The sequence below is a fragment of the Diadema setosum genome, chromosome 19 (genome assembly GCF_964275005.1).
Source record: "Diadema setosum chromosome 19, eeDiaSeto1, whole genome shotgun sequence".
NCBI classification, from domain to species: domain Eukaryota; kingdom Metazoa; phylum Echinodermata; class Echinoidea; order Diadematoida; family Diadematidae; genus Diadema; species Diadema setosum.
In genome coordinates, this window is record NC_092703.1 from 3,010,051 (window position 1) to 3,024,261 (window position 14,211).

At 40.6% G+C, this 14,211-nt stretch overlaps 1 protein-coding gene across 1 annotated transcript in view; it reads left to right on the forward strand.

Annotated features, from left to right (window-relative positions):
- LOC140243023 (inositol polyphosphate 5-phosphatase OCRL-like) overlaps positions 1–14,211 on the forward strand; it is a 61,662-nt gene that overhangs the window by 35,949 nt on the left and 11,502 nt on the right. Inside the window, exons 6-13 of the mRNA XM_072322764.1 lie at positions 331–786; positions 6,199–6,294; positions 7,156–7,336; positions 8,533–8,655; positions 9,365–9,581; positions 11,183–11,299; positions 12,624–12,805; positions 13,585–13,696. Coding sequence (XP_072178865.1) covers positions 331–786; positions 6,199–6,294; positions 7,156–7,336; positions 8,533–8,655; positions 9,365–9,581; positions 11,183–11,299; positions 12,624–12,805; positions 13,585–13,696 — 1,484 coding nt within the window. The remainder of the gene's footprint in view (positions 1–330; positions 787–6,198; positions 6,295–7,155; positions 7,337–8,532; positions 8,656–9,364; positions 9,582–11,182; positions 11,300–12,623; positions 12,806–13,584; positions 13,697–14,211) is intronic.

Here is a 14,211-nt window from a genome sequence, read left to right on the forward strand (position 1 = left end):
TCTGATAGAAGGGCATTACATGCACCATGGGTACATACAACATTTATGCACTAACAAAGTCCAGAAATGTACATATAGATGTACATGTAGAGATGTACATGTAGAGTATCCCGCAATCTATTCTGTTCAAGAGCAATTTCATGATGCAGGCAAAGTCAAACTGAAGATGTGTCCAAAGCCATCCTTCTCAGTCTTGTCACCCACACTCACCCATATTTGGTCATTCTTACCCAATGTTCACACAAAACCAATGCTTTCTTTCCCCATCATTTTAATAGCAAACTCGTTTAGAGCAGTGGTCTTCATTTCTTCACTGTTTCCATCCACTAGCGTGCCTAGAGAAAGTCAAACATGGAGTCGTTCCCAGTTTCTACTGGCTGCAGCGATACCATCAAATGATCAAGGGTGGTGGGGGGCAGCAGCAGCAATCAGCTAACCTGTTAAACATCTCATCACCGACCACCACGGATCCGTTCGGAATGACCTCCTTCGCTCCTCAGCCATCGTCGGCGACCTCCGTGTCGTCCCCGAGTTCCACCACTGCCAGTACTAACCCCTTCTTGCCACACGCCCAGACCCTGCCCAACCTGGAAGCGGCGAATCCGACATCAACAGCCGGGAAGCCAACCATGCATAGGGGAGTCTCAGACCCCCTCATGCATGGCTACGTCAACATCGGGGCCCAGAGCAACGTGGAAGGGGAAAGGAGTTTACTGGACAGTACTGACCCTTTCACCCCCTCCTCTCAAATGGTACATCCCGCCCCTCCATCGTCAACCTCGTCAGGTAATTCATCGCTGGTCATCGTTCTCCTCCCCCTCTCTCCATCTGCTCTGAATCACGTTTTCCTTCCACTCCCCACTCACTCTATCACCAAGCCACAAGTTGGTGCCAAAGGCATGTGTGTCACCCCTCCATATGTCCATCTGCCTATCCAGACATGACTGTTTGTAAACTTCTCAAGTTGTTGGGGAATTTTGCTGCACAAATCATCATATTTATAATATCGTCAAAGATTCAGTACCTGTCAGTTTTACAGTGTATCTTTCAATTGGAGAAAGGTTTGATGGAACTGAGTAAATACGTGACTTCTATATCAAATCAGAAAGAAGTAAACAAAAAAGCACCAGTTTTCAAGGGAACAGGAACTTGAATCTTCTCGAATAGTTTGCCAATTTAGTAATTAATGAATTGTGAGCAATTAGAGGCTTTTCAAATTCTACAACTGAAACAAATAACCTTGTATAAATGACAATTTACTGTACCCGATGAAACAGTAACACTAAACAGTGAATTGTTAAAAATCCTATTAAAAAGTTCCAGTACCAGTTCCAGACTTGAGAGTTACTGGGACATGTTTTGTTGTTAGGGTAAACTTGGCACTTGAGTAATTATCAGGTAACATGGCCATTCTAAGAGTTCTTTATGAAGTCCATTGAATTTGGATACACAAAGTTAATGTACCAGTATGCAACACACTGCCACCCCAGGATCAATATTGTTGTCTATTAGTGTGGTCATCTGTGTTCGTATGAACTGTAATGAATCTGTGTCAGTGTTAGGGCTACATTAGATTTATGGAATCAAAACTTCAACTGCAGCATCTAAACAGAAAGTCTCTCACTAGTAAAGCACACAACATTTCAAAATAAAAGTCTTCTTAAAATTTTTTATGAACCATAATCCTGTGATTTATGTACATCATTCTAATGGGCAGGTGATACTGTGAAAACCTACATGTATGGTACAAGCAAAGTGTCATGTGCTACTAAATGTGAGAATATTAGATTACAACTCAAACTAGCAATTATTTCCCATATCTGCATCATTATAATTATTGTGTTTCATTTTAGAGTTTTCTCTCAAAGCTTTCTTCTGTGTACATCCACAACTCCATATTTTTCTCTTCCCATTTCCACAAATAGTCACACACATATATATGCATACATTCTTGTACAGGGCTTCCGCCTGGATATATGATATTTTGCTCAAGGCAATTGGGCATGAAAATTCCATCTTTTATGTCTGAAAAACATTTTTATATTTTTGATGAATTGATGAATTGTTATGGAAAACCATCGAATTTAGTATCCGAATGGTGTGAAATGTATCGATGGTTGCTCAGAGCAAAACTTACCAATATCCCAAATTGAAGTCCTTTACGAGAACACACATGCACACACACACACACACACACATATAAATCAGCAAAGCCTGAGCAAATGGATGTACCTGCTCTTCTAGCTATGTTGTTCTTCACTTCACACAAGCATGCGCACATCCAAAGAAAGACCTTCCTTTGAGAAGTCATACTACTGATTGCATCCTCCCACGTTTTCACCCATTTGTTTTTGCCTTTACTCCTTCAGTGCATTTTGTTCTTGTCCCTGTTTACAGTTGCTCGTTTTGTTATGTCAGTTATGCATGCTGGTTTTATGTCCTTGTCTTGGAATGTTCTTGCTTTACTAAGCTTCTGAATGCACCCTGCAAAACAGTTCATTCATATCCAGCATATACCGGGATGACCCTATCTTGAGGACTGGTCAAATATGTTTGAGTTATGGCCCTTTTTATCATTGAATTATGAGTTTCTGATCTACCTATTATAGACAAGGTTTTAGAGACATCTTCTTTCAGCATATACTTTGTACTATGGTGCATGTTTTGTGATCACCCACCACTTTTATTCTTTGCAAAATGGACATTGCCACGGAACCTTTTGTTTGAAGATGATTTGCTTTTTCTTTGTTTTTGTTTTTTTCCAATCTTGCTCATTTGTTTGGAATTTTTCCCTGCAAAGTTGGACACCCTGAATATTGAGAGTCATGTGCATGGATGTACCCATGGCTTCTGGTATATAGTAGTAAAATCGTACCACAGTCTGCAATCAAGAAGTTACATGTAGGTACAGCATATAAATTGAAAGAGAGAAGAGTGCAACAAGTTTTGATTTGATGTTTCTCTCTGTGCTGCTACATTGCTGTAATTTATTCACTCCAGACCTAACAGATGTGTCTGTAAATATATAATGTTCAGAAGAAAAAGAATAAGAAGAAAAAACTGCTAATATCTTGATTTTGTCTTATTTTAGGCAGTCAAATTTTGACAGTAGGTAGAGTAGAGATTACTGTCCCAGCTAAGGCAAACTTTAACAATTTGATTCTGTTAACCCAGATAACACTCATTTTGCTACATTACAAAGAATCCTAATGTGTGACTTTTTGTGGGTTTTTAGCTTGGCAGTCACATTTGGTCCTACAGCTGGAAGTATTCAGACTAGTCCGTGGTATAGTTGCTGTCCTCTTCTGTAGGGTGGGTTAGGGGATGAGGAATGGGTTAGTTTGTGTTGATGAGGAGACTTGAGGAAATGTGAGTTTGCATGCTATGCCAAGGATCAGTGATCAAGATCCACATGTCTTTATTGTGATGGGACCTTGAGGTTTGTTTAGGGTTGGGAATGTGTCTGCCCTGCTATCCCACCCCCACCCCTTCCACCCCACCACACCCCACTCATTAGCTACACCTGAAATAGGAGCTGGTATTGATACCATCACTTGTTCCCATTTCGCAAAACAGCTTTTAACCCGTTGAGGACGAGTCCCAAGTATGCTCAGGCAAGCTTCTGTGGGAAATGCGTGTTGTAGCAAAATCAAACAGTCCTCAACGGGTTAAAGTACAACATCAAATACATGTATGGTGTTAATATTTTCTATGATATGCAGCTGGGCAACAACCAATCAGCTGAAAGCTCTTCAGTTTTTGCCATGGCAACATAAATATATGCGAGTTGTATGATAGGCTGAAATAGTGATTGCAAAGGAAAGTGAAATGAGCCCAGGGAGGTGCTATCAGTCCTGTTGCGTCTACTGTCGAATTGTGCAAGATCACACTGACATTGCTTGCATATTTGCACTTATCAGCTACACTTCCCACTGATCATAGTCTGCTTGTGTATGACTGCCACCACACAGTTATCAAGAGAGAGCTAGTAATTTTAACCCATTGACAATGAGTCCCGAGCATACTCGGGCAAATGCATGTTTTAGCAAAATCAGCCCTTCCTCAATGGGTTAATCTTCATGGAGATTTGATAGTGGACAATGTGTCAGCAGTGGCTGGACCATGGGTTGCCACAAAGAACTTTGTGGATGACGTGTTTGGGGAGGGGGTTACTTGCAGAAGGTGGATTAACCAACTATACGAGACTATAGAGGCTAAAACATTATGGAGTGTGACCCATGCCAGTGTTGGAGGTCAGCTCAGGGTCATGTGACCTGTGGGATATGTGTGTTCATTTTCTGTGGTCTTCTTTATGTGAATCAGAACCTGTCAAAACATTTCATCTGCCCTCTGGTTGATGAGGTCCATTTTATGCAGATAAATTTTTTCTTGTTCTGTTTTGTGTTGTGTTGTTTTGTTTTGTTTTGTTTAAAAACAAAACAAAAACAACAACATGTTTTTGCCAAGAATGGCTTAGGATGACATACAGTTGAACCTCTCTTATCCGGCCTCCCTTTATCCGGATCTCTCTATTATATGGACGCAATCTCGCCGTGATTTTTCTTTAAATAATTACGGGAGGAAAGGGGGATTCCCAACTCCTTGACAACTTCTACCCAAACACACATGAATTACATATTACTTCCAACATGATTAACATACATTACATCAAATTTCCTTCCAAATTGCTTACCTCCAGACATTTCAACATCCCCAGACATCCCCAAATGTAACAATGAAAAGGTTGCAGTATACACATTACTACATGTGGTACTACAATGGGCTACATCAGTACATGTGTATGTATATGTACATGTATAAAGTATTGAGTCTCCCGTATCCGGCCAAATCCCTTATCCGGATGAGCCCCGGTCCCAACTTGTCCGGATACGAGAGGTTCAACTGTACTCGAATGCAAAGAACAGTTCTAGTATAGACCTTTTCTTGTATTGTAATCCAGATTCCTTTTCATCTCATTCCACTAGTTTCAAATATGTTATGCATTCTGTAAAGACAGGTTCACATGTGAAGATCAAGTTGGATTTTGTTGTGTGTTTGTGTGACACTACACACCACATTGATATGATTGTATCATCACAGATCTGTTATCCTGGGATTATCAGCCAAAACAGAGCATTGTACACACTGTGCATATGAGTCATGAATCGTTACTCAAAAGAAATTCCTTAAATGTATTCTCTTTGCTCCGTGTTTTCAATGTTCTATGTTTTGTGCCGTGTTTTATCAGTTTTCTATGTCAATAATACACGCTCTTCTTACTTATTTTTTTTATAATGGCTGTATGCTGTTACATGTTTTTGATATTTTTCACATCCTATGCTAGTCTGTTAACATTGTATATTATGCTGCATGTACATCTTCTTTATTGCACATATTTTATCTGATCTTACATATTTTGCATGTATCTTCATTACTTGCATGTTTTGTCATGTATATGCTGCATGCTTCATGTAAAGTAACGCCAAGGCTGCCTTTTCTGCCATGACGACATTAGGTCAAGAATTATTCCATTGTCACCCATTACAGCACAATCATTTACATAAAGATGTACACATGCAACATCTGTGTAGCATGAATTCTAATCCATTGAAAATTGTATGGTCTACAGCTCTCCGTTGTGATGCCTTCTTTGAAGAAAGTCTTTTACTGTCACTCCATTTATGGATTTTTTTTTTTTTTAAATCCCAAAACTTTGTATCTACCTTCAAAGTAGTTGGTCATTCAAGCTACCAGCTTTTCAGACATATAGCAACCTTCTTGTAATCCAGCTTTATTATTATAGCTAGTGATTTGAATAAAATCTTTCAAAAGCTTTTACCACACCAAGCTTCTGAAACAGCAAGTGATGATTGAAGTCAAGCCACTAGGGAGGGGTGTGACTTCCAAGCCTGTTAATTTCAGATATGGATGAATTCCCAGTCAGGTCAACCACATGTAATGGGCAATGTTAGACCTGCCTTAAAAATTGCATACTCTTGGAAGCATTGAAGCCCAGCTATAGATGAACAACTGAGTGCATGAAGTCAGACTTGCTGGTGAAGGTGGCTTTCAAGCCTGACCACTTTGGAGGTGGATGACTTTTCACTGAGATCACAAGCTTTAGCGGGTGGTGCTAGAGATTCATTAGAAATTCATTGTGACACTCTCAAGACTATGTGCTATGAACTCTCTCTGTAGCCTGGCACGTGTCACAGGACTATGGGAATAACGAGGGGTCGTCATCGTCTTCGACATCATCCTCATCATCATCCTCATCATCATCTTCGACATCTAGTAAGTAGCATCAAGGCGGTGCTCTATGCTTTGTTTCTTGTAGATGTGTGTTTCCACTCTCTCTGTCTCTCCCATGTCCTGTGTAACACAAAGCATTGTGGGCAACATCAATGTCTGTGGTAATAGTGGGGCTACAAGTACATATCTCCTCTTCTCCTTTCTGTCCCTGCTACTACCTTGCAGTTACTTGGACATAGAATGTCATCAAATGTTCTGTCATGTGGTTTTCCTGTGCTTCAGAGCCTTGTGTATGGCAGCTTCAAATCCAAATGCAACTTTTTCTGCAAACTGGCAGATTCATCCATGTTGAAAAGACCATATATTTCAAGAATATCTAGCAAGAGCAAGGGAAAAAAAACAACTTAAGAAGTGATGTTTTCTTGAGGGAGCTTCAATAGTAGACACAGCTGGTAAGTTAGAGTCTAGGGCATAAAGGTATTTGATCATTCATCTTTTCATTTTTATTTTGTGTCACCATGGTGATTTATCAAAAGCTGATCTCATTTCAGTGAAACAGATTCACACCTTATCTGGAGATTTGCAATTTTCACATCCACTGACAGCAAATTTTGAGATAATTATTATGGAGCAAGATCAGATTGGCACTGAATGCATTTGTCACTATAGTACCTGTGACATCAAAGATTTGTGATGCACCATCCCAGATGATATTCTACCTTCCAAGATGGTGGAAAGCACAATGTTTTTACATGCTACCTAAATTACCAGTGAGTCAATCTATCTTGTGGGCGATGATACATTCCATACTGTTTGAGTCTATGGTCATGTGATAGGAGTCCAGATTCAGAATTAGATGTGAACTCTTGTGGCATCTGCCTACATTCTTCTGCCCCCGCCAAGGTGTAGACAAAGTCGGAGTGACGCCAGGATTCGAGGACAACTTTGCCGGCATGGTGCTCGACAGCAACGGCGGTATGCTCATTCAAGACGACCATTTCCAGGAGCCAACGAATAGTACATTCTACACCGACCTGGATGGGCACAAATTCCAGGAGACGACTTCAAAGTCGTCGTTACTGACGTAAGAAAACTTTGCTTTTTTCCCATCATGATTTAAAGATCTGTGTAGGATCTATGTAAGAAGTTGTTTATAAATACAAGTAATACGCAGTTGTAGCTGTCGGCACTGGATTGAGAGTGATGAGATTTACTGATGTAATCAAATTTATGGATATTTTTCCTCTAGAGGAGCTGGTAACAAGCTGTTCCATCTGCCTGTAGATACCCAATGCATTTTGATACTTCTTATCCAGTTTGCCTGTACAGTTACTAGTTTTTGCTACATGTTGGACAAGACTGGGGCAAGATATGTGGTTGTCACAAATGACAGGTACTGGAAAGGTAGGCATTAAATTCAAATATGTCGGTGAACTAGTCTTGCTGTGGTGGCAGAACCAAGAGTCCCCAAATGAAGCTGTCCCCAGATTCACAGCAGGAGCCACATCTGATGATTTATACAGAGTATTACAATCTGCATTCATCATGAATCCGTTCATAGATATGGAGGAGGGGAGGGGGAGGGGTTCTGTGGCATAGTGGAAGACACTTGACTTTCCATCTCAGATCCAAATCCCATCTAGTGCTTACGTCCTTAGACAAGATATTCGTACCCACCATGTCCCTCTCAACTCAGGCATATGAACAGGTACCTTACAATGACTAGGATAGTGATTTAAAAGGCAGGGCCCTCTGATAGAGCAGTGGCAGCATGCTACCCTCAATAAAGAAGACTGTGCTATTATTTGTCATCACACTCTGTTCACTCAAGTGTAACTGCTCTAAAAGACTCCATTGGATGGATCCCTCTCCAAACAGAAAAGCAGATTTCACAAATTACCCATTTATACAAGATAATCCACAGCCAAATGGACATTAACTATAAGGAATACATCTCTCTGAAGGAAAACTGGATTGGACGGGTACATAACCACCAGTTTTTTATTAAGTATTTTTCAAAGAATCATGAAAGAATGGCATTGCCTTCCCTCTTCAGTCTTTTTCCAACCATCTTTAGGTAGTTTCAAAACAATATTAGAAAGAACCACAAAATTAGCACTGTAAATTGGTGACTGACCGCACACGGCACACCTTCCGTTTAAGCACCTCTTAAGGAGCCTTTTGGAGGACATCTACCAAGTACCAAGTACTTGATACACCTGCTTTAACCCCTTCCCCCACCACACCCATGTTACTTCTCCCTCTCTGTCTCTACCCCAGGAGTTCAAACCCAGAGATAGACAAGCAGGGCTATGCCTCCATCAAACCCTTCAAGCCTGCAGGAATCCGGGAAGAGATCCTGAAGAGGAGAGAGGATGAGTACACCTTTCCTCATAATTTCAGGTAACTACTGTAAAATGAGGAATGTTTGTGTGCATTTCAGTTTCGCAAAATTAAAATGCACATGAAAGTTCTTGTCTCCGCTATACTCATTGAATGTTGGAGGCAACTCACGAAAATTTCAAGCCGCGAAAAAGGCCGTCGGCTCCTAATTCGCGAAAATTTCATGCAACAAAAATATTATTTCACAGTGCGCAGTGTAATTCCAGCCATTTGTGAAGGCCAGCAGAGGGAAACAATCTTATTTTCTTTTCAAAGATCAAAAGTTTGAAATCTTTAATTCATCTTCTTCCAATTTCAAAGTACGAAACATTTTGTAACCTGAAGTGCTTTAGATATTGTGAAACATGGTAGTTTTACTTGGTGGGTTAAATTGACGTACATGTATATGTTCTATTTCTGTACACAGTCTTTTGCACATTTGACTGCATCTTAACTTCTAAGCTGATTTTCTCAAAGCAGTGTGTATTTGGTAGCCACCTTTTCAACTGTTAATGCGCAGATATTAAAAACTTATATGAAAGAAATGATACAGGTATGTCATTAGAAAGCATAGGAGATGGTCTTGCATGTTCAGAAATGCTGAAAGTAGAAGACCACTGCCACGCAATTTTATGAATCTGACATGATATGAGGCCGCATGTAAGTTTAATTGTAAACTGTAAATCTCTATTCAGTTAAGCCTTTGTTATCCCCAAAATCATCCTCCTAGGGTGTTTGTCGGCACATGGAACGTCAACGGCAAGGGGGCGACGGAGGACCTACGGCACTGGCTGGCGGCCGACCCTCGACCCCCGGACATGTACGCCATCGGGTTCCAGGAGCTGGATCTGAGCAAGGAGGCGTTCCTCTTCAACGACTCCATCAGGGAGGAGGAGTGGCATAAGAGGGTCGTCATGTGCCTCCACCAAGACGGGATCTACGTCAAGGTATGACCCCCTCCACCGACAGTCAACCATACACGTATGATTGTTCCAGATTCGTAAGCCCGCCGCACACTATACAACTCACGACTATACGACCTTATGACCATAATACCAGGTCTTGGTATTGCACACTGTACGATCAGACCACACAACTAGGCTTATGACCGTACTGAGTTAGTGCGTCCAAAAGTACGTGCATTTTACTGTATGGAGAATGGCTGAAAGCCCACGACCGGTTGTGGAAATTCAACATGTCAAATCTCTATGACTGGCACTAAGACCCAGTCGTATGGCTGAAACCGGCAAGGCTGGTGATGTCACACTTCTGGTCTTCAGGTTGTACAACCAGTCGGATTGTATAGTGTGCGGAGGGCTTGACAGATACCCCTTTGAGGATGGAAATGGATTAGGATTTGACCCCCTATCACAGGGTTTTGGGAGGGAAGCCATCAAAATTACCCCCCTATCATGGGTCTAGTCCTTCAGACAGGACATCAAATTGAGGTCCCGTTCGTGAGAGAGTTACAACCCACACTGTCTTGTAAAAGATCTCGCTTTGTTCATTTAACGCAGGGGTATACTAACCTGTGAAAGTGGTCCGCCAAAAGTACATACATCAACTTGACCCCATGGAAGACCAGCTAGTGCAGCTAAATATGGGCTATCCAGCCATCTTGTCAGATAGAAAATGAAAAGAGAAAAAAAAAAACAAAACAAAACAAAACAAGCCCCTTCTGTCTTGACTCTCGGAATTATTGCACTTTCAGACCTATACCCTTTTAGTCCATATCGTCGCTGGGGTGACAAGACCTCGTATCTAAAAAATGTCAATTTTTTTTTTTTTTTTAAGCTTAATGGTCAAATAATGGGTCAAGTGATGTCTTGGCCAAATCCTAACTCTCTTACTCCAAAAATGAAGCCACCATGACATGTCAAAGAGAAGGCTTTCCCATTCACTATAGTGCTTTGGCCGCCATGTTTTTTCGCTCTCCTGAACATTTGACAATTTTGAGATATGAGGTTTTGTCACCCCAGCGACGATATACAATATGTACCTTGTATCAACATTGATAGTCATTCGTGATGAATTAATTATGCATACTATTGTACACATATGTTTGTACTACATCATCCTACAGTATGTTATCTAATTGAGCTATGCAACACATTGTCGGCTAAGGCATTAACACTGAACAAAATTTAAATTACCCCTAATGACATTCAATTTGCCAGCATTTTGCTACACACGCATTCTGACATACACAGATAGAATTAGAATTCACTGCTGCAATAGAACCATTTCTGACGAGACGTAAATACATCTCTATTGAGGCAACAGATTGCCTGCTCACAAAGAAAAAGGGAGTTGTCATCAAGAATAGTTCCTATTCCAACACATCAATTTGACTTGCAATTTCACTTTCGCGATGCTGATGCCATATGCCATATAGGGATCATGCTCGGTGGTACTTCAGCAGGACTAAACTCAAATAAAAACCAACAGTGTTATAAGTGTTATAGTAGTTTTGGTATTCGCAGCACTCTGCTTGCCATTGCGTTTGTGCTGATTTCGTTTGACCTTTCACCTTTGATGGTCCCAACAGATCAAACTGATTCGTCTCGTGGGCATGATGCTACTTGTATTCATTTTGGAGAGGCACTTTCCCTACATTGACGACATCATCGCAGAAACTGTGGGCACAGGCATTATGGGTAAAATGGTGAGTTTAGATGTACTCATAGTAGAGAAACATCAGGTCTGAACTCCAGGATTTATAACCACTTATATCAGAAATATCTCCCCCACCCCCTTTATCCCAGACAACATTAAAAGAGCTCTGTAAGTGTGCTATCACTATTGTCAAGTATTATCATCATAGGAGATGAAAATGATTAAAAATAAAACTTCAGAGCATATAATTTTTGTGTGTGTGTGTGTGTGTGTCATTTTGTGTTATGTGTGTGTGTTTTAAAGAAAGAGGAGAAAGAAAAAAAAATTGGGGCCCCATACAACAAATAATTTGCCCCAGACAATACCAACATAAAACAAACAAAATAAATCTTTTGTGTTATTCTTATTTGTTTCACTGCGTTGTGTTATGTGATGATATGAGGAGTAGTGATTTCTTAGAGTGTTAATCGTTAGTTGATGGAAACTCGAATTTGATGAGAGATTTGCGCAATCTGGGGTTTGGTTTTTTTTTTGTGTGTGCATGGTAAAATTACATCACAATAGTTTTACTATAAAAAATTGGTCACCAAGTGACTCCAATTTACCCGTTACATATAATTTGTAATGGTGTTGTCATATTTTCATAGTTTCTTTAATAAAGCTGAATTAGAGAGTTCGCTCTTCACACAATGATTCCTGTGTATGCCTGCTTGTTGTGAGGAGAAATGTAAATATTAATGAGATGGGAGGGGAAAACTAAAATGCATATTCATATTTAAGGAGATGTGCAAAAACGCAGTGAACAATTTGCAATGAGTGTTTGGAGGCTCAGTGGACTGTGGTCACAAGTTGACATCACGCATACTGCTTGCCTGCATCAGCCAATTAAAAATTCAGAGGCATTGGTGATCAGGTGATTGCTTTTCCAAAAAAGTCCTCGTGCCCTTTAAAGGGGGAAATGCCGTTTTTATCATCAAACTTTGCATCGTTGATTTGATACACATAATATTAGATCATACACTTGTAATCTTTTAAGCAATATAGTCCTTATTGAAGAAATAAAAAGAAGAAGAAAACAAAACTGCTTGTGATATATGTGGACTGTGCAGTGGTGATAAACACAGGCATGAATACTGTACATTATGATGGCTGTTGTTAGCTGTCTGTAATTAAAGGAGTTCAGTGTTGTTTCTTTCCCATGCATTTCATTTCTCTTTTTAAATCATCATCATCAGGTACTGGTGCCTGATGTAGGAATTGGACTCTCTGCTCTGAGGCAACCTCAGGGTGACAAGAAAACACTGAGGAGCAATATTTCTTCTTTGATTAACCTCTGAAGATGTGACTGTACCTTTAAACTCCTTTCCTTCCAGGGTAACAAGGGAGCTGTGGCGGTGAGGTTCAACTTCCACAACACCTCCTTTTGCTTCATCAACTCGCATCTCGCGGCCCACATGGAGGAGTTCGAGAGGCGCAACCAGGACTACCACGACATCTGCGCCCGCATGAAGTTCGAGCGGGAGAACCGCCAGCCCCTGGGCGTGATGCAGCACGAGTGAGTTGCCATGGCAACACCATCTCCCCTCTCTTTCTCTATCACGGCCTCGTGAATGTCGCCCTCATTATGTCATTGCTCCATCTCTGTGCTTCGTCGCTCAAATATTCATGACAGGCATTAGGCGTGCCACCTGCTCTCAGGAGTTTTCATGCATTTTTTTTTTCTTTACATTTCCCCCAGTCTTTTTCATTAAAGCAACAAGAACTCAGGTGTTTCTAAATTGATAGCTGTGGCATGATTACAAGGATGATATCAAAAAGAACCAGGGGTATGGAAGCATGAAAGTGCTTTCAACTAGAAGATACCATCACATTGCATTATTGTCACACAGACCTCAAACTGTTAAGTGAATAAGCTTCAGTTGATTAGAGTGAGTTTGATCAATTGGGCAGATAGCATAACGTGACCGTGATGTGAATTTTGTCTGGTATTTACCACAGACCATGTCATTGATATTGTCAGTCGTGTGATATCGATATACTTGATGTACCATAATCACCAGGAATGATTGGTGTGTTTGTCTTCTTTTCATGATATTGCTGTCACTGTCGCCTTTGTCATCATTATCATCGTTGTTAAATGTATTATTTCGTATTTGTACTCGTATTGTTAGTTCAAATCCTAACCCAGTATGAAAATACCATGTGAAATCGACTTTCTACCTGTCACATTTAATCTCTACAGACCAGAGATGTCTTGTGTACAGTTAAGCATCAAAGCAGTACATATTTCAGTAGAATGATCAAAGCCACTCATGCTGTCTGAATACATTGCAGTGTTGTCATCTGGATGGGGGACCTGAACTACCGTGTCAGCGACATTCCGGTAGACACAGTCAAGATGCTGGCGGAAAAGAATTTATACAAAGAGCTGCTGATGCAAGATCAGGTAAGGAGAAAAGGGGTGATTTGGCTTTCATCCATGTCTGTGTGAAATACTGTTCAATGTGCTTTGCATTTGTGTGAAATGATGGACAGCATGTACACTACTGTTGAAATTTATGAACGAAAATGTTTGCACAGACAAGACCCTCAGAAAGAAAATACTACACTACTGGAAGGTGATGGAGAGTGGAACATGCACATGGTGGACAACGGCTTTGAATTGCAAATGTGTGAATCCCTGCTGTATGATTTTAGTTGCATAGTAAAAATTGTAGACCTTTGTCATACAGGCCCTCTTTGAGCAATTTAATTAATTGTATGAGGGAGTAGTAGTGAAGTGTGATGTGTGTTCTTTCAACCAAATAAGCCAGTTCACAGTTAGCACTAGTCTGCAATGACCTCTACAACCACAGACTTTGCAATACATGGAATAGTCTTCAAGAAGAGCAGTTGAACACAGCCATGCAGGAAGTGGTAATTTACATGTCAGTGCTGCATAAATGGCTTTTGTTAATGTTG